This window comes from Jaculus jaculus, chromosome 10 (assembly GCF_020740685.1).
Source record: "Jaculus jaculus isolate mJacJac1 chromosome 10, mJacJac1.mat.Y.cur, whole genome shotgun sequence".
Lineage (NCBI taxonomy): Eukaryota > Metazoa > Chordata > Mammalia > Rodentia > Dipodidae > Jaculus > Jaculus jaculus.
The window spans coordinates 92468039-92487498 of NC_059111.1; the positions used below are offsets into that span (position 1 = coordinate 92468039).

The following is a 19460-nucleotide window of genomic DNA, read 5'->3' on the forward strand; positions in this document are numbered from 1 at the left end:
ATGCTTATAATATATTCTGTACCATGGGCTGGTCACTGTCTGCCTGTTGAACCTATTATCTGCCTTTATAATCTTTTTTGTTTGTTTGTTTGTTTTTCAAGGAAGGGTCTCACTCTAGCTTAGGCTGACCTGGAATTCACTATATAGTTTCAGGGTGGCCTCGAACTCACGGCGATCCTCCTACTTCTGCCTCACAAGTGCTGGGATTAAAGGCGTGTGCCACTACGCCCGGCTTGCCTTTATAATCTTTTATAGCAGTTCGTACATTCATCACACATTAGAACCACGTAACATGCAATACATAATTTCCATAGTTTATGAGAGACCAGATCATGTTTTATCTATAAAGGAACTAATGGCTAAGGAAGTTGGGTGGTCACAGAGTTATAGTAATTGAGTCAGATTGTATCTGAGCTATGCCTGACTTTAGTAGCTAAGATATGCCTAACCTTACAGTCTGTATCTTTTTTTTGTTCCTTTTTTATTTATTTATTTGAGAGCTACAGACACAGAGAGAAAGGCACATAGAGGGAGAGAGAGAGAATGGGCGTGCCAGGGCTTCCAGCCACTGCAAACGAATTCCAGATGTGTGCGCCCCCTTGTGCATCTGGCTAACGTGGGACCTGGGGAACCGAGCCTCGAACCGGGGTCCTTAGGCTTCACAGGCAAGCGCTTAACCGCTAAGCCATCTCTCCAGCCCAGTCTGTATCTTTTAAAATACTTTAAAAATATTTTATTTTTATTTATTTGAGAGAGGGAAAGAGACGGGGGGGGGGGGTGAGAAGGGAGAATAATGGGTACTCCAGGATTTCCAGCCACTGCCAACGAACTCCAGATGCATGTGCCACCTTGTTTACATGGGTACTGGGGAATCAAACCAAGGTTGTTTGGCTTTGCAGGCAAGTGCCTTACCGCTAAGCCATCTCTCCAGCCCTTTTAAAATACTTTGATGTGGTTGTCTGGTTTCTGTATCTTTGTTGTTCATTTTATTCTGCTCAAATGTCTGTCCTCTTTTATGGCCTGCATTCTGCCTACCAGAACACAAAAGCACCTTCTGATACAGAATACAAATGTCACCATCCTGTCTGGGTGTCCTCTCAACCAGGTGTACTTTTTCTGCTTTGGAATGCCTTTGGCTCTTTTTACTTTCCTATGGCATTTAGTCTGCCCTGCACTGTGGTACTTCATATACCTGTTACATTCTAGACTAGATTGTAAGTTTTTCGAGGACAGAGAAACTTTTTTTTTATTCTATAAAATGGTTTGAATTAAAATCAGTACTTCAAAAACATCGAACCAATATGACTTAAGTACTGGAACAAATGCACAGCCATAATAGCCTATGCTCCATTTATTGAAAAAGTAGGGGAAGATTGCTGCCTTAGGATATACATATACATGAGTTTTTTAAAAAATGGATTTCCAGTAAAACAGTCTATTTCCTTACTTCTTTCTATAGGTCTCGCCAGCTATTTTCATAATTTCAAGGTCTTTGATATCTTTTATGCATTAAATAATGTTTTCTTCTGGTGTTTTATAATTTATCTTTGCATGGCTTAAGTGATCAGGTGACTTAACTTAAATGGTATTATGTGCTTTCATTCAGGTGTATCAGAAGGTACAGTTTCCACACAGTTTATTTAATTTTACTGTTAAACTTCAACTGGACCACAAAGCCTCCATGGAAAGGAATGACATCTTGGCTTAATTCTGTTGGGATGCTTGCCCTGTGCCAGATTTTATTTTGCTCAGCTATCAATGAGGCTGTTGTGAAAATGTGGGTTCTCTTTGCTGTGAGAATTTATGCGTACAAAGAGACCTGCTTTTCAGAAAGAACATTGAGAACTCAGAGCCCAAGAGGAAGGGTTATTAAAGTTAATGAACCAGAGTAACCTAATCCAGAGTGCCCAGAAATATTATAAAACAAAAGGTCAATTGCTGTAGCTATTTTAGTTATATGCCCCTCCCTCTCCAGGTTTCAGAAATTAACAGGGTTAATTGCCTTTATAGTGACGCTTTGGCAAATAAGTCTTAAGTCCGATGAAAATTCTTTAGCTTTTTTTCTTTAAAATGATGTGACTGGACATCACTGTGGGAATCAGAATGTCAGTTAATTTTAATGGTTATTTTATCATTATGAAATAAGACAGATTTTTAGTAAAGTAATTCTCAGTATTTCATATTTGTACAATGCCATAGTGAACTAGATTGAAATAAAATAAAATAACATGTAGTTTCTGTTGTCTGTAGTACTAATGATGCAGGATTTCAGTGTGCATGAGGGGTACCCAGGCTTGTAAACCCTAACTTTTGGGTACTTATCCTAGTTCATCAAAGCATTGATAAAATTGACTCTGAAAATGGTAAACTATGAATTGAGTTATTACTTAGGGAGAAAACATGAATTGTGAAATTTATTGTAGGGGGAATTAAGATCCAGGGAGGAGGCTAGCTGTGAGAGACTCAAACCACAGGAGAATTCCTTGTCCAGCTATAAAGGAAGAAGGGAGACAGAGAGAATTTCCATCACAGAGAAATCTCTGGGTATAAAAGGGTCCTGGAGGAGGCACATACACCCACCTGTGGAAGGCAGAACAGATAGCCTTCACAGAAAAGACCAGAGAATATTAAGAAATAGTGAAGGGTTCAGAGATCAAAAGTCATACATTTGACAGAGTGACACAGATAGAAGGCAAGGAGAAAACTATGCAGGCTAAGAGAAGAGCATTCCCTTCCCAGCCTGGCTGAGAAGGGGAGAGACTCCCTTACACTCATGTTCAGGCAGGCGTGATCATAGAGAATAAAAAAAGGAAGGGCCTCTGTGGTCATCTTCCTTTATAAGGAATGGACATCAAATTATAGTGAGTCTTGTTAGACTCCAGTGTTATAGGAGAGACCTGATTGGTTCACAGACCAGGACCTGATTAGTTCCTGCACTGGTGGGGGGGGGGGGGTCTGACCTGAAGTTCCTGCTGGGCTGTTTCTGTTTCTTGAATTAGCTTTGAGTTAGTTGCAGTTTGTCAGAACAGCATGGCATCTCCTTGGTCCCTGTTTGTGCTTCTGCTACTTACTGACTGCCTATAAAAAGCAACCTTATGCTTATTTTTTCTTCACTTAGGAACTACCAAGTTGTTTTTCCCATTTCTTTTTCTTTCAATGTATATGTTTTGTGCATACATGTGTGTAGGCATGTTGATGTGGGGGCTGTGTGTGTGTGTGTGTGTGTGTGTGTGTGTGTGTGTGTGTGTAGGCCAGAGCACAACCTCAGATGTTGTCCATCTCCTTGAAGACAGGGTCTGTCTCACTGGCCTGAGCTCACCAATTAGGCTAGACTGTCTAGACAGTATGCTACAGAGATCCACCCATCTCCACTTCCTCAATGCTGGGATTACAGGGACACACCGGCACTCAGCATTTATGTCAGCACTGAGGATCAAACTCAGGTCCCCATGTTTGTAAAGTAGGCACTTTACCCACTGAGCTATCTTCTCAGCTCCCTTTTGGAAAATTTCATTTTTTAGAAAAAATACTTGTGCTTGACAATCTCCAGAATGCTTTTGTGTAATTTAGGTCTGAGGAACTTCCTTGTACTTAGGGGGTTGTAGATGACAATACTTAAGACTCAGGAAGGCTAAGTACACTTGATCATCTTGTATTGGTTGTATGCCATTGTAACCAAATACCTCAGAAAACAGGAGGGGTGCCGAGAAGGCACATAATTTTCAGAGGTTTTAGTCTTTCATGGCAGTGAAGGTATAGTAAAACAGGTCACACCATGTTGACAGAGAGAAAAAAGCATAGAGGAAAAAATATTGCCCCCAGGGACACTCCTCCAGTGATCTACTTCCATCTAGACCCGCTATCCTCAAGTTTCCAGAAAACCTACCAAAACAGTTCCATAAACTAGGACCAAGCCTTCAACAATGTACTTACGGGGGACAGAAGTTCAGGTCCAAAATTTCCTCAGAGACCCAAGCAAGCTTGTCTCAGTGAGCCTCTATAAAATGTAAAAGTAAGCTACATACTTGAGACATAAAATGACACAGAATAAATATTCCCATTCCAAAAGGGAGGAATGAGAGTGTTAAAAGAAAACTTCGGACCAAAGCAAATCCAAAACTTAACAGGGTTCTTGTCCAACATCCAGTGTTTAGGATAGTGTGATGTGAACTCCTATGGACCTGGGAAGTCCCACTTTTATTGGTTACAATTTACATGGCCTCTCTTCAGAGTTGGTTCTTTTCCCTGCCTATAGCATGAAATCTAACTTCTTGAGGTCTCCATCGCGTCTTCACTCTCAGCTTCATACATTTCCCTCTTAGGAGCTGCCTGCAGGGACTTAGATCCTGCCAAAAATTACCTGTCCTCTCAGGCTTTCCTTTGAAATCTGGGGAGAGGCCTTCTGTAAACCTTGCATTCTACATGCCTTCAATGCCAGCATCAGGTGAACATTGCCAAGGTCTGTCACCAACTTGAGCAGTAGCCAGCTCTCTTAGCCATAGCAGTAGTGGGTTCAAAGTGCTTAGACAATTGAGTATGGTGAAACGGTTCTTGGACACACAACTTTATAGCTGGCTCTATGAGAGCGGGGTCCTCTGGAAACACTGACTTCTCAAAGAAAGAGTTTCAGATATGTTAGCTGTTCATATCACTGAGCTTGCACTGGGTAGGCTTCTGGCCACTCCCTGCAATACCCTCAACTTATCTTTCACTTGTCCTGTTGCAAAGAACTTACTTGGCTTCTTTTCTAATGATGTTGATCTCTTTAGAAAGCTAACCTCAACTATATGTATAGTCCTTCTGACCAAACTGACAGGTTTTCAGGTCTTTATCTTCTGCTTTTTGCTGCCAGTTTTCACTGTAAACCTGGCCAAAAACATCCTAGCAATAATAACCATGTCCCATTTAAGGCTGGACTGCTTTGCTTTTTTTTTTTTCTCCGCTTTTTAGTGAATCCATTACCTTTAAACTCAACCTTCCACGAAGTCTCAGGACATGGACAGAAACTAGAATTCTTTTCCAGACTATAACACAAATAACCTATAGCTTGATTCCAAACAGAGTCCTTGTTCCCATCTAAAGCCCATGGGCACAGTATTTACTGACTGAGTTTCTGTGGGCAGTCTAGTCTTCTGAGCTTCCATTGGAACTGCCAGGTAAGGTCTGCGTATAGTATTCTAGGCCTTTTCTCAACTGCTTTACCAAACTTCCATATTCTTGCAATCCATTTCCAAAAGCTAATTGTGTGGCCATATTCAAACCATTATACCTGTTAACACTAGAATTCAGTCCTGCTCCAGTGGGCTGTTTTTATTCAAAGGGTAGTGAAACATTACTGGACAATTGAAGGTACATGAAAACATGACAAAAATCTCAGAAGACAGCACTCAGGACGCAGAGGTAGGAGCATCACCATGAGTTCAAGGCCACCCTGAGACTACATAGTGTATTCTAGGTCAGCCTGGGCCACAGTGAGACCCTGCCTTGAAAAACAAAACAAAACAGAAATCTCAGAAGATAGCCCGGCTCTAAAAGGGAAAAATATTTCTTAATATACAGTATTTTTTCATGTGTTTTTTGAGTGTAGGCCTTCATGATAGGACACAATGTAGATGATAGCTTCCACATGCACAGGCTTAAAATATTCCACATCACTGACTTTTATAGCTTGCCTGTCATGATTTTTGTGACTTTGAAAAAATAACCAGGGCTGGGCATGTTGGCGCACGCCTTTAATCCCAGCACTTGGGAGGCAGAGGTAGGTAGATCACCATGAGTTCAAGGCCACCCTGAGACTACATAATGAATTCCAGGTTAGCCAGGGTACATTGAGACCCTACCTCAAAAAACCAAAAACAATAAAAATAAAAATACATAACCAGGGCCTAGAGAGATGGTTTAGTGGTTAAGGCACTTGCCTGTGAAGCCTAAGGACCCAAGTTTGAGTCTCTAGGTCTCACGGAAGAAAAAGATATTTACAAAGCGGGAAATATTTAATGACAAGAAAGGCATCCTTGTATGGGGGCATTATGTATAAAAATCCATCGTTTATCAAAGCCAGAACTGACTTTGTCACAGTGATAAAAGTCCACAAATGGAGTAGACATTTCAGAGTAAGAAGAAACCCAATTCTCAAGATACTTAGAATGACTTATTGGTAAATTTCTGGAGAGTAAAACCATACCATGATATATTTGTAAAAATGTCCCTACTTTTCATGGTAATAATATCAGAGGCACACATTACTTTCAACCTGTTGTAACCATTGCTTTTGGAATTACAATAGAGAGATACCACATTGAATGTGATTTTTTTTTTTCAGTAACAGCTAGATGTCTTTATGTTCAGCTATATTATATATCCTCTTAGTTTCTATTTCTTACAATCTGGGTGAATAATTGTACAGGTCTTTAGCAGATAAATTTGGGTACATTGTTAATAAGCTGGTAAATATAATTTTTGTGGCCTAGCACAGAAACTCTTTAAGTTGGCTGCACATTTGAGTCATCTGGGGTACTTCAAAATACAGACTTTTTACCTACTGTGGAACTGTGGAATCAGAATCTTGGGGGACATGGCCTAGTGATCTGATTTTTAAATAAATCTTTTAAAATATGGTCTGTAGCAGTCTTTCCTTATACATGCATTTAAAAAATACTAGTCTTGTGTGCATTTTGGAAAGCTACCAATTTAAAAATAGCACCTTAAAAATTTATTAAATATGCATTCTTAAATGATCTTTGAAACACCTAAGTCTGGTGACTGTACTTTTGTCCTTAATTTTTTTTTAACACATACGTTTCTGATTTTCATAGAGACGGTTTATTTGTTTGGTGGCTGGGATGGAACACAAGATCTTGCTGACTTCTGGGCGTACAGTGTGAAGGAGAACCAGTGGACATGTATCTCTAGAGACACTGAGAAAGAGGCAAGTTCTCAGTCTTTTCATACACTATCTTAATAGCTTTAGGGCGTGAGTACATGCTTCTTTTTCTGCATGCTTCTCAGCACTGGTAACAAAAGGCTTTTGAAGCAAGAAAGAAAGTTTTATTTAAGAACTCCTGTGTTTCAGCTTCTGTCCTTATTTATCAACTATTGGTTTATAAGCAAGTCTATTTGTGAAGGTGAATAGAGATGGATTTTTTTATCAGTTAATTCTTAAACTATTTTGCTCTAGAAATGTAATTGTATAGTATCTTTTTTCTCCTTTCTCTGTCACCTCTACTCTTATTTTCAGCACTCTCCAGTTTTTGCTTCTGTTTTTTTGTTGTTCTTTTGCAGTGCTAGGAATGGAACTCAGGGCCTCTATAACTGTGTTACAATCTAGCCTGCACCATCTTTTATTTCTTCAGGAAAAACATGTTTTTGGTATTCTAGTCCCATACCATCTCACTGTTTTAATCCCTTACTACTGGACTGAACTGTCATGTGCTGCAAAACAGTGCCGAATGATGATTTTTCCCAAAATGTCTCCTCAGTCATTAAGCTATATTTACCATTTTCCTACATGATCTATACATGTATAAATAAAACATTTCTATAATCAGTAAGATGGCTTGGATTTATGGTTTTAAATTTTAAAAGTATGTAATCTATACACTAGGAGAAAGTGAATATTTCCCCTAAAATCTTTATAAAAGGACTTTTATTATATTGTCCTTCTAAGCTGTTTTGGATTGCAGATTGAAAAATCATCTACAAGAAGCAGAAAGCAAAGGTGATGAGAAAAACAGATCTAATTCCAACCCCACTGACTTTTATTTAGTTAGGAAAGCAAGGTGAAAAGATGTGTTGCTGCCTTTAATCCTTGGAAACAGGATTTTTGCTTATTCAGTTTGACCCAGGGATTAATCACTTGGGTAATTTTTATTTTTTCCAGAAGTCTTTAAAGTACTCATGTCTTTTTTTTTTTTTTTTTAACCCCTACTGTGGTGGTTTGATTCAGGTGTTCCCTGTAAACTTAGGTGTTCTGAATGCTAGGTTCCCAGCTGATGGAGATTCAAGAACTAGTACTTCCTGGATGCCTTGTATTGTTGGGGGTGGGCTTATAGGTGTTATAGCCAGTGTCCCCTTGCCTGTGCTTAGCACACTCTCCTGTTGCTATTGTCCACCTTATGTTGGCCAGGGGCTGATGTCTGCCCTCTGCTCATGCCATCATGGAGCGTCCCCTAGAGCCCTTTTTTTCCCCAAAAGCTGCTCTTGCTTAGGTGATTTCTGCCAACCTGACTGGAACACCTACAAAAAATACATAAATATATAGCCTTCCATTTTCATTATTGAAGTGTTATTTTCAGAAATAATTATTTCTGTTTTCAACAAAAATAAAGACATTATCTGAAATCACCTAGTTTATTTCTACTCAGTTATTTTGAATTTAGATTGGTTATATCTGTAAGCATTCTTCCACCAAGCTAGGATTCATCTTAAAACCTTCTTTATTCCTTGATTGTATCTATTTTTTGCCAGAGTTCCATTGGTGTTAAATGTCATTTCCCTTCTATTCCTTTTTGTTGTTATTATTGTTAATTGAGAATGTTATTGTATGAACATATTACATATACTCTTATGTTCCCTCTTCCCTATATCCTCTTTCCACTGAGGGCCTCCTCAGTAGAGTTATTGGTATTCAGTCTATTCCTTTTGACACTCTCTCCCTCTCCTCTTTCCCTTCTTTTTAAGTTGCCTAGACTCCTTCTGAATTTGTGATCCTTCTATCTCATCTTCCTGGGATTACAGACAAGCACTACCATGGTGGGCCCCATCCTTATGGTTAAATCTCATTGCTTGAGGGGCAGAGGCAGGAGGATTATACGTCTGAGGCCAGCTGGTGTACATAGCAAGTTTCAAGTCAGAGGGACATACACCAAGACCCTGTCTCAGAATTAATTAATTAACTACAAATACTCTTTTGCTGCATGATGCCTCTGCTGAAGCCCTATAGTTTGGTCTTGGTCCATGTTATAGTTATCTCTTAATCACTCATAAAATTTTGTTGGAATATAGTAATAAACATTTATTTTCTCATGAACCTATAGGTTGCCTAAGTCATTCTCTTGGTTTAGGGTAGGTCTATTTGTGTGTGAGAGACATTTGTCTTATTGGGTAGCCTAGGTGTGCTTTAATTGGGATTATCTAGCAATGTTCTATTCAAGCTATTCAGCTGTCTATAGACTAACTAGGGCTTGTTATGGTAAGAGAAGAGCTACCAGGGTTTGAAATAGGTATGAACAATCCATCCTAGAGTTAGTAGATGTTAGAGGGTTAAAGAATACTCCTATAAGGAGGGGTGCATAAAAATAGCAATAATTAAACAGTACATCTACCTCCATTTCTTTGGCTCATAGTGCAAAGGAATGATTAGTGAAAAATTCAGGAGAGGGGCTCTTCTGATTGGAGCTTCACAGAGGATCTGAAAGATAATGCTGGTGTTTTGCTTTTAAGACTCACCACAACTTAGAAAACTGGTCGTGTGTGTGTGAAGAGTACAACTTTCATGTCAGCCCTCACCTGTCTTCCTTATTTAAAGTGGGTTTCTTGCTCTGGATTGTCTGTTCTTTGCTGTACTTGCCACGTGTTCCGGGAAATGCTCCTGTCTGTCTCCCATCTTGCAGTCGGTGTCAGTCAGCAGGTCAGGATTACAGAAGCCTGCCACAGTTTCCAGCTTTTTTATGTGGTCTGAGAATCAAAATGGGTATTCCAGCACAAAAGGCAAGCACTTTCACTATCGAGCTATTTCTCTAGCCCTAGTCTGTTTTTTGAGATACGGTCTCACTCTAGCTCAGGCTGTCCTGGAATTCACTATGGAGTCTCAGGGTGGCCTCAAACTCACCACGATCCTCCTCTCTCAGCCTCCCAAGTGCTGGGATTAATGGTGTGCGCCACCACACTGGCTCCTAGTCTGTTGTTTTTATACCATGTATGTTGTAATATTTCAGTGCAGTGAGAAATGACAGAATACTTTGATTAGAATACTGTTTCTATTACTTTGAAGCTATTAGAACTAATTAACATGATTTAGTATTGAAGCTCAGATTTATTAGAATTTATCATTACTTTATTTATATACCTATGAAACTTTCGTTGGTCTACCTATGAATTGAAAACTAATAGATGGCTGAGCTCTTAAGAAAACAATTTAAGAGTTTGTATAGATATGCACGTAAGTTTTTATAGGTTTGAAACAAAGGTATTGTTCTTCAAAGTAGTCAATAAAGCCTTTTTTTTTGTTTGTTTTTTTGAGGTAGGGTCTCACTCTAGCTCAGGCTGACCTGAAATCACTATGAACTCTTCAGGGTGGTCTCGAACTCCCTGCAGTCCTCCTACCTCTGCCTCCTGAGTGCTGGGATTAAAGGCATGCACCACCATGCCCAACAATAAAGCCTTTTTTAAAGGCTGAGAATTAGCTTATTGGTACAGTGTTTGCCTGGTATGTACAGGGCCCTGGGTTCACCAGCACTGAAAATAACAAAATGAAAGCCAACTTTTATTAGTCTTAATCTACTTCAAGTATTTTTTAAGGCCAGCTATGCCAATGAAATGAGATTTGTAGCAAGAGATATCTTGGAAAAGGCAACACAGGGCTTTTTATTAAAAAGAAAGATTTGGGGCTGAAGAGATGGCTCAGTCATTAAAGGTGCTTGCTTGCAAAGCCAGACTGCCAGGTTTGATTCTCCAGTACCCATGTAAAGCCAGATACACAAAGCAGTGCTGCATCTATAATTTCATTTGCACTGGCAAGAGGTGATGCTTGCTTGCGCTCGCTCCCTCACTCGCACGTTCTTGTTCCCTCCCTGTCTCTCTCCCTCTCTCTCTCTCTCTTTCGACTGGGTGTGATGGTACATGCCTTTAATCCCAGCACTTGGGAGGATGAAGTAGGAGGATCACAGTGAGTTTGAGGCCAGCCTTGGAACTAGAGTGAGTTCCTGGTCAGCCTGAGCTACAATGAGGCCCTGGCTGAAAAAAAAACACCTTCCCCTAACAAAGGAGAAAGTTAGAAGATGGTAGACACACACACACACACACACACACACACACACACAAAAAAAAAATAAATAAATATTTCAGGTCAAGTTTGACTTTATCTCTAACTTCATTCATGGGATTATAGAGTAAAAAGGAATAAGACATGGCTATTTCCTATTGTGCTGTGGAATGAACATGTATTGAACTTTATCAAATTATTTTATTGGTGTATTTTTCCCTTGTTTATTTTGTTAATGTGGCAAATTACTCTGATGATTTCCAGTTGCAAAATAAATTTTCATTCTCAAGATAAACCCCTTTTAACTACCCATTTCCTATATTGCTAGATTTTCTTTGAGGATATTTTGTCAACAACTAGTTTGCATGTCTGTTTCTAAGGTATACTCATGAGAATGATTTCTTCACCCCTTCACACTCCCCTGTCCCACCTCCTGCTGCTTGGTGTGGGTGGTTTAGTTTCAGTGTTGATATCCTCAGAAACTTAATTTGGAATAGAATACAGATTTCAAAATGGAGGTTTTTTAGATCTGTTCTCTTCTTCTTTTAAAAATGTTTTATTTATTTATTTGAGAGAAGGAAAGAGGCCGAGAGAGAGAGAATGGGCACACCAGGGCTTCCAGCCACTGCAAACAAACTCCAGATGCATGTGCCACCTTGTGCATCTAGCTTAGGTGGATCCGGGGAATCAAACCAAGGTCCTTTGGCTTTGCTTTGCAGGCAAGTGCCTTGACTGCTAAGCCATCTCTCCAGCCCCTTTTTCTTTCTTTTCTTCTTCTTTTTTTTTAAGTCTGATAAAATTATCCAGTATAGATATCTGAGTCTGAATTGTGTTTATATAGGAAGATTTTAAATTTAATTTTTAAATAGATATAAGTACTTCATTTTACTCTTTCATGTCACTTAGTCAGGTTACATTATAAAATTTTTTTATTTATGTATTTGCAAACAAGAGACATAGGGGGGAGAGAGAGAGAGAATGGACACACCAGGGCCTCTAGCTGCTGCAAACGAACTCCACATGCACACACCACTCTGCATCTGGCTTAACATGGGTACTGGGGAATCAAACCCAGTTCATTGGGCTTTCAGGCAAGCACCTTAACTACTGAGCCATATTTCCAGCCCTAAGTTTTATGTATGTATATATATATATATTTTATTTTTATTATTTTGGTTTTTCAAGGTAGAGTCTCACTCTGGTCCAGGCTGACCTGGAATTAACTCTGTAGTCTCAGGGTGGCCTTGAACTCACAGCGATCCTCCTACTTCTGCCTCCTGAGTGCTGGGATTAAAGGCGTGCGCCACCATGCCCGGCTTCCTAAGTTATATTTTTAAGGACTGTGTCCATGTTATCTACATATTTTATTCATCAGATTTTTAGCTACACATTTAACTGTTGATAAATTGTACTTGCTTCTCATAGTAGACCTTTATTTTATAAATTTTAGTGTATCAGTAGTGATATTCCTGATTTTTGATACTGACGATTTGGATTTTCTCTCCCATTAAAAATGTTTTTTCTTTGTTAGTGGTTTAAAGGGCTGTCAGTATTTCAAAGAAGCAACTTGTTCACTTTCTCTAGATTTTGTTTTCCTTTCTATTTTCTGTTCTATTTTTATTTTAATAATTCTGCTGTTAATTATTAACTGAAATAATTTTATGTTGTTTTCCTAACTAAAGTTAAAATTTCATCCTCTAGGAAGGAAGGCATAAATGTGTTCTGTGATGCTCCAGTTTTGTTTGTGAGATTTTCTAATCACAAAGGATTCTTCCTAATTAAAATTTTCACTTTACCCACCAAAATCTTGACTAAATTCTTTTAAAATGAGTACTAAAATAGTAATTGGTATGAATTAGAAAATATGGATGCCAGTCAACTTTTCTTTTCTTTTTTTTTTTTAATTCTTTTATTTCTTGAAGTAGGGTTTCTGGCTGGCCGCGTACTCACAGCAATCCTCATACATCAGTCTCCTGAACGCTGGAATCAAGGCATGTGCCACCACAGCTGGCCAATCAACTTATTTTTTTAAATATTTTATTTTTATTTATTTATTTGAGAGAAAGATGCAGGTAAAGAATGGGTGCATCCGGGCCTCCAGCTGCTGCAAATGAACTCCAGATGCACATGCCACCTTGAGCATCTGGTTTACATGGGTCCTGAGGGGTTGAACTTGGGTCCTTTGGCTTTGCCGGCAAACTCCTTAATTGCTAAGCTCTTTCTCCAGTCCAATTTAATTTTTAAAAATATTTATTAGAGAAAGAGAGAGAATGGACACTACAGGGCTTCTAGCCACTGCAAAGGAACTCCATGTGCCACATTGTGCTTCTAACTTTATATGGGTACTGGGGAATTGAACCTGGGTTCTTTGGCTTTGCCAGCAAGTGCCTTAACTGCTAAATCATCTTTCCAGCCCCAGCTTAATTTTTGATTGCCTGCAGATTATACCTAGTGTGCTGTTACTCAGCAGGGTTTCTGTTTCCTATACTACAACTTCTTAGAAAATCTTCATGTCCATTGTAATAACATATTACCAAGTGTAGTTTTGCTTTTGTTTCTCGTCTTTTGGAAAAATGCAGAAGTTAAAAGTGTATTTTAAAAAATACTTATTTAGCCAGGTGTGATGGTGTACACTTTGAATCCTAGCCCTGGGGAGGCAGAGGTAGGAGGATCACCATGAGTTCGAGGCCACCCCTGAGACTCCATAGTGAATTCCAGGTCATCCTGGACTAGAGAGAGACCCTACCTCGAAACAACAACAACAACAATATATATATATATATATATATATATATGTATATAATTTATTTATTTACTTATTTACTTATTTATTTGACAGAGGAAGAGGGAGGGAAGGAGAGAGAGAGAGATTGAATGGGCGTGTCAGGGCCTGCACCCACTGCAAAGGAACTCCAGATGCATGCGCCCCCTTGTGCATCTGGCTAACCTGGGTCCTGGGGAATCAAACCTGGGTCTTTTGGCTTTGCAGACAAGTGCCTTAACCACTAAGCCATCCCTCCAGCCCTATGGCTCTTTCTTTAGTTTCCCACCACCAACCTTTTTGAGACAGGGTCTCACTCTAGACAGACTGACCTGAATATCTCTATGTAGCCTAGGCTGTCGTAGAACTCATGGCAAGCCTCATAGCTCAATTTCCTGAGTGCTGGGGTTATAGCCATGATCCATTACACACACCTAGGTTCTTCCAATATTGAAATTCACTGACTCTTATATTCTTGGAAATACCTATTCTGTGCTTTATTTTGGTAAGAAATACAAAAAATGTTTTTTTAAAAAATTATTTATCTGAGAGCACGAGATAGGGAGAGAACGGGCACACCAGGGCTTCTAGCCAATGCAAACGAACTCCAGAGGCATGTGCCCCTTTGTGCATCTGGCTAACGTGGGTCCTGGGGAATCGAGCCTCGAACTGGGGTCCTTAGGCGTCACAGGCAAGCGCTTAACCGCTAACCCATCTCTCCAGCCCTACAAAAAATGTTTTGGAAGGCAAAACTTGCCTTAAAGGAGATTGGCATGTGATAGGGAATTGCACTGTGTACCAGGTGACTCAGCATGCACTGCAGTTTGTGTGTCTTTCCTAGAAGGTATAAGCACTGTTAGGGTAAAGGCCGCGTCTCCTCTACTGCCTCTACTTTCCTGTAGAATGTAAGTCTGGTGTTGGACCTGCATTAGTTGATTTGATATAAGTTCTTAAGAAATTTAAATTTTTTGCACATGTATGTACATGTAGTGCCTGTTTGTGTGTGCTTGCACGTGTGTTGGCATGCACGTGTGAGTGCCTGTGGAGTTGGAAGGTTGTCATGAGTATCTTCTTCAGTTGCTTGCCACTTGATTTTACTAGGCGGTCTCTCCAAAGCCAGAGTTTGCAGCAGTTACGTGGGTGCTGGAGGTCCAAACTCTGGTGCTCACGTTCGCATGGCTTTGTCCGCTGAGATTTCTCCTCAGCTCTGAGCAACTTTGTGAAGGGAGTTTGTCTGCAAAGGCATAGCATTTCCATTTTCACTGTTTATACTTGACCTGTTCCTCTTTTCCCCTGTCTACAGAGTGGCCCTAGTGCCAGATCGTGTCATAAAATGTGCATCGACATTCAGCGGAGGCAGATCTACACACTGGGACGCTATTTGGATTCCTCTGTGAGGAACAGCAAATCTCTGAAAAGTGACTTCTATCGCTATGACATCGACACAAACACGTGGCTGTTACTGAGTGAAGACACTGCTGCCGATGGCGGGCCAAAGCTGGTGTTTGATCACCAGGTCTGACACTCTTCACTGCGGGCGGGGGGAGGGGATGTCCCGATGTTGGTCAGTGCTCAGCAGTTTTGCTCTTGAGGGTTTGTTTTAGATGCTATACAGAGCTGCCCATAGCTGTAGTGGGTAATACCTCAATAAGCATGAAGTTATTCTTTAAGTTTTTCCTCTTTTGTGCAGGATAAAAGTAGTGATACTAAATATTAACAACCCAGGATGCAGTTGTTAACTTATGAGTAGATAGAACAGTATTAGGAAGAACAAATTGCGTTTGGTTGTAAATATGCATAAGTCATAATAATTATAACTTGCCTTGTTAATACCTTTTATTCTACTTTCTTGGAAGAAATTTAAAATAACTTTATAGTAAGTTTTAGATTTCCTTCCAAGTAGGCTGAAACATGCTTATTTTAGTTTGTAATGAGAAACTTGTTACAACCTCAGGTGGGAATTTAACACATACTAGGTTAAATCAAACTCAGCCCCAATGGAAGTTATAGAATGGTATTGTAGACAAGATTTATGCATCGTAAGCCACCTTAATGCTAACGTGGTATAGTTCTCGTCATCATTGTTTTGTTTTTGAATACTTAATCAGTTTAGAGTAGGTCAGATAAAACAAATCAGTTTGAATTCTCTTGGCAGTTTTACTTGGCTCAACCCATTTGCACCAGTTTGTGGAGTTTAGGGAAAAAAATGACTTATAACAATCTATTATTCAATATTAATGATAGCATTGACTAGTACTTAGGAAATAGAATGTAGGGATTGAATTAAGACAACATTAGACCTGAAATCTTACATAGGAGCTGAAACCTGTCTTTGTTTATTGGGCCTTTATAGATTATTGTTCTTTACTTTAAAACTCTCCTACTTCCATTTTTTTTTTAAAAAAAAAACTTTTTTTTTGTTCATTATTTATTTATTTATTTGAGAGCAACAGACATAGAGAGAAAGACAGATAGAGGGAGAGAGAGAGAATGGGTGCGCCAGGGCCTCCAGCCACTGCAAACGAACTCCAGACACGTGCACCCCCTTGTGCATCTGGCTAACGTGGGATCTGGGGAACCGAGCCTCGAACCGGGGTCCTTAGGCTTCACAGGCAAGCGCTTAACCGCTAAGCCATCTCTCCAGCCCTCCTACTTCCATTTTTATGTTAGAACATCGCTGCTGTAGAAGGATGGGAAGGAAGAGTTACACCGCCAGCTTAGTGGTAGGTGACAAATCTGAACCCATGCAGCGCAGGTTTAGCTTGGAACTTCTCCTGGCTCTAGAGAACTGAGCTCTGCAGTGCTGTGCACAGCCTTCCCTAGTGCTGCCCATGTTTATAACATGACACCCGCAAGGAGTGGCGCTGGTTCTGATCTTTTAAGAGTAGAACAGCAGCACACCACATTGTTTGCGAGCCATTGATACTTTTGATCTCAAACTGTTCATATTTCTTTTTTTAAAATGTTGATGCCCCTACTTTTATAGGGTGACAACAATAGCTTAGAGTTAGTCTGACCAAAGCACACAGAGTTTTTTGTGGATGACATTTGTATCTCTAAACTTCGATAAAATGGGATATTCCTTGATACTTAGAACGTTTCAGGATGAAATCTTCATGTTTGGTGAGGAGAAAATTATTTGGAAACTTACCTAAGCCTTGCCAATCTTTTGTTCCTGTGATAGGGCAAAGTAAGTGGCTATTTATTGGGTTTTAGAAATTAAAATTATAATCAGATAGAGTAGATGAATAGTCTTCCAATGTTTTGCTTGCAAAATTTTTTTTAAGATTTATTTTTATTTTTTATTTATTAGAGACAGAGAGAGAGAGAGTGTGAGAGAATGGCCACACCAGGGCCTCTAACCACTGCAAACAAACTCTGATGCATGTGCCACCATGTATGTGCATCTGGCTTACATGGGACCTGGAGAATTGAACCTGGGTCCTTAGGCTTCAAAGCATATGCCTTAACTACTAAGCCATCTCTCCAGCCCTTCTTACAAAATTTTTGAAAATTTGCATGAAGAAACATCATCATAAACTTTTTTTTTTTTTTTTGGATTTTCGAGGTAAGGTCTCACTGTAGCTCAGGCTGACCCAGAATTCACTATGGAGTCTCAGGATGGCCTCGAACTCATGGTGATCCTCCTACCTCTGCCTCCCAAGTGCTGGGATTAAAGGCATGTGCCACCATGCTTGGTTTATAAACATTTTTAAGAGATTAAAAACTATAAAGTCAGACTTGTTGATGCACACCTTTAATCCCAGCACTTGGGAGGCAGAGGTAAGAGGATAGCTGTGAGTTCAAGACCAGCCTGGGGCTACAAAGTGAGTTCCAGATTAGCCTGAGCTAGAGTAAGACCCTGCCTCAAAAACAAAAAGCAAAACAAACAAACAAAAAACCCGACAGAGCAGAAATAAGGGCTGGAGAGATGGCTTAGTGGCTAAGGCATTTGCCTACAAAGCCTAAGGACCCAGGTTCTGTTCCCCAGGACCCACATAAGCCAGATGCACATGGTGGCACATGCATCTGGAGTTCTTTTGTAGTAGCTAGAGCCCCTGGTGTGCCCATTCTCATATTCTGTCTCATAAATAAATATAAATCTTTTAAAAATTAGAAAAAAAACAGAATTGAAAAAGATACCAAAAGTAAAGAGCAAACCATTAAGCTGATGAATAATATAAAGATCATCAATTTGTTATATGAAAATTGACCCTTAGTAAAACCATATCCTAGTTCAGGGCTAAGTAATAGAAGAAATAAAGTTATTTCTTCTTTGTGTCTTGTTTGCCAGCACATAAGAAGGAATCGCAAAAAAAAAAAAAAGAAGGACTCGCCATGTTTATTAATAAAGTGCTCCTCCTTTCTTGGTTTGGACTGATAATGCTGGGAATAATTACCAAGATAAAGATACTATAGCCCAGTAACAAGTAAGAATGTCACATCAAAATTAATCTTTAAGATCACAAAGGAAAGAGAGACTTGCTTTGCAGCTATATGAAGTGAAATCACAGTGGCTTGCTAATAGGATTGACCGTTAGTTAAGTCTGTGAACTTATGTGGGTCCCTCATGATTCCTTGCTTGGTTCCCAGGAACTTGAAGAGGCTTGAGCCTTAAGTACTTATGACACAGCAGTGTGGCCCAGCTTCAGTGATGCCCTAGGCAGTTGTGGTGGCTGAGTGGAACCATGCTTAGTTATCTTCAGCACTCTGTGGAGCCTGTCACTACTCAGTCCTCAAAGAAGAACTTCCTGTGCCAGGCCAGGGACATGAAAACACTGGCAGGTTTAGTTTTTCAAGTTTCACTATGGAGTCTCAGGGTGGCCTCAAACTCACAGCAGTTCTCCTATCTCAGCCTCTCGAGTGCTGGGATTAAAGGCCTGCACCACTATGCCTAGCCCAAAATATCGTTTTTATCTTTTCGAGGTAGGGTCTCACTCTAGCCCAGGATGACCTGGAATTCACTCTGTAATCTCAGGGTGGCTGGCAATATCTTTTTTGTTAAAAGTTTTGTTAAAAATAGGAGTGGTAAGATTGCCCAGTGGTTAAAAGTGCTTGCTTGCAAAGCCTACCAGCTCAGAGTTTAATTTCCCAGTTCACTTGTAAAGCCAGGCACAAAAGTATCACATGCACTGGAGGAGGCTTGACATGCCTCCCCATGCACTTACACATACATGTATACACACACACATACATTAAATATAGGGCTAAAGAGATGGCTTAGCTGTTGGGGTGCTTGCCCAGTTTTGATTGTCCATACGCTTGTAAGCCAGATACATAGGGTAGCACATGCATCTGGAGTTTGTTTGCACTGTATGGAGGCTCTGTTGTGCCTATTGCCTCCATCTGTCTATCAAATAAATAACTAAATGATAACACTAGTATATAAATAAAATATCTTTTAAAATTACACACACACACACACACACATATATATGACAGAAGCAATTTGGTGGGAGGAAAAAAATCAAACATAATACCCAGTTGCCTATGTTTTAGCATAATAGATGTTTGTATACATACTTCATTCTTTTTTAAATATTTATTTATTTGACGGAGAGAGTGGACATGCTAGGTCTTCTAAACATTGCAAATGAACTCCAGATGCATGTACGACTTTGTACATCTGGCTTTTCATGGGTACCGGGGAATCAGACCTGGGTCCTTAGGCATTGAAGACAAGCCCCTTAACCACTGAAACATTTCCAATCTAACAGT

General features: G+C 39.8%; 1 protein-coding gene across 3 annotated transcripts in view; it reads left to right on the plus strand.

Moving 5' to 3' along the window:
- Mkln1 (muskelin 1) overlaps nucleotides 1-19460 on the plus strand; it is a 144205-nt gene that overhangs the window by 89382 nt on the left and 35363 nt on the right. For all 3 annotated transcript variants that reach the window (XM_045159991.1, XM_045159992.1, XM_045159993.1), the window contains 2 exons: nucleotides 6816-6928; nucleotides 15046-15258. In XM_045159991.1, coding sequence (XP_045015926.1) covers nucleotides 6816-6928; nucleotides 15046-15258 — 326 coding nt within the window. The remainder of the gene's footprint in view (nucleotides 1-6815; nucleotides 6929-15045; nucleotides 15259-19460) is intronic.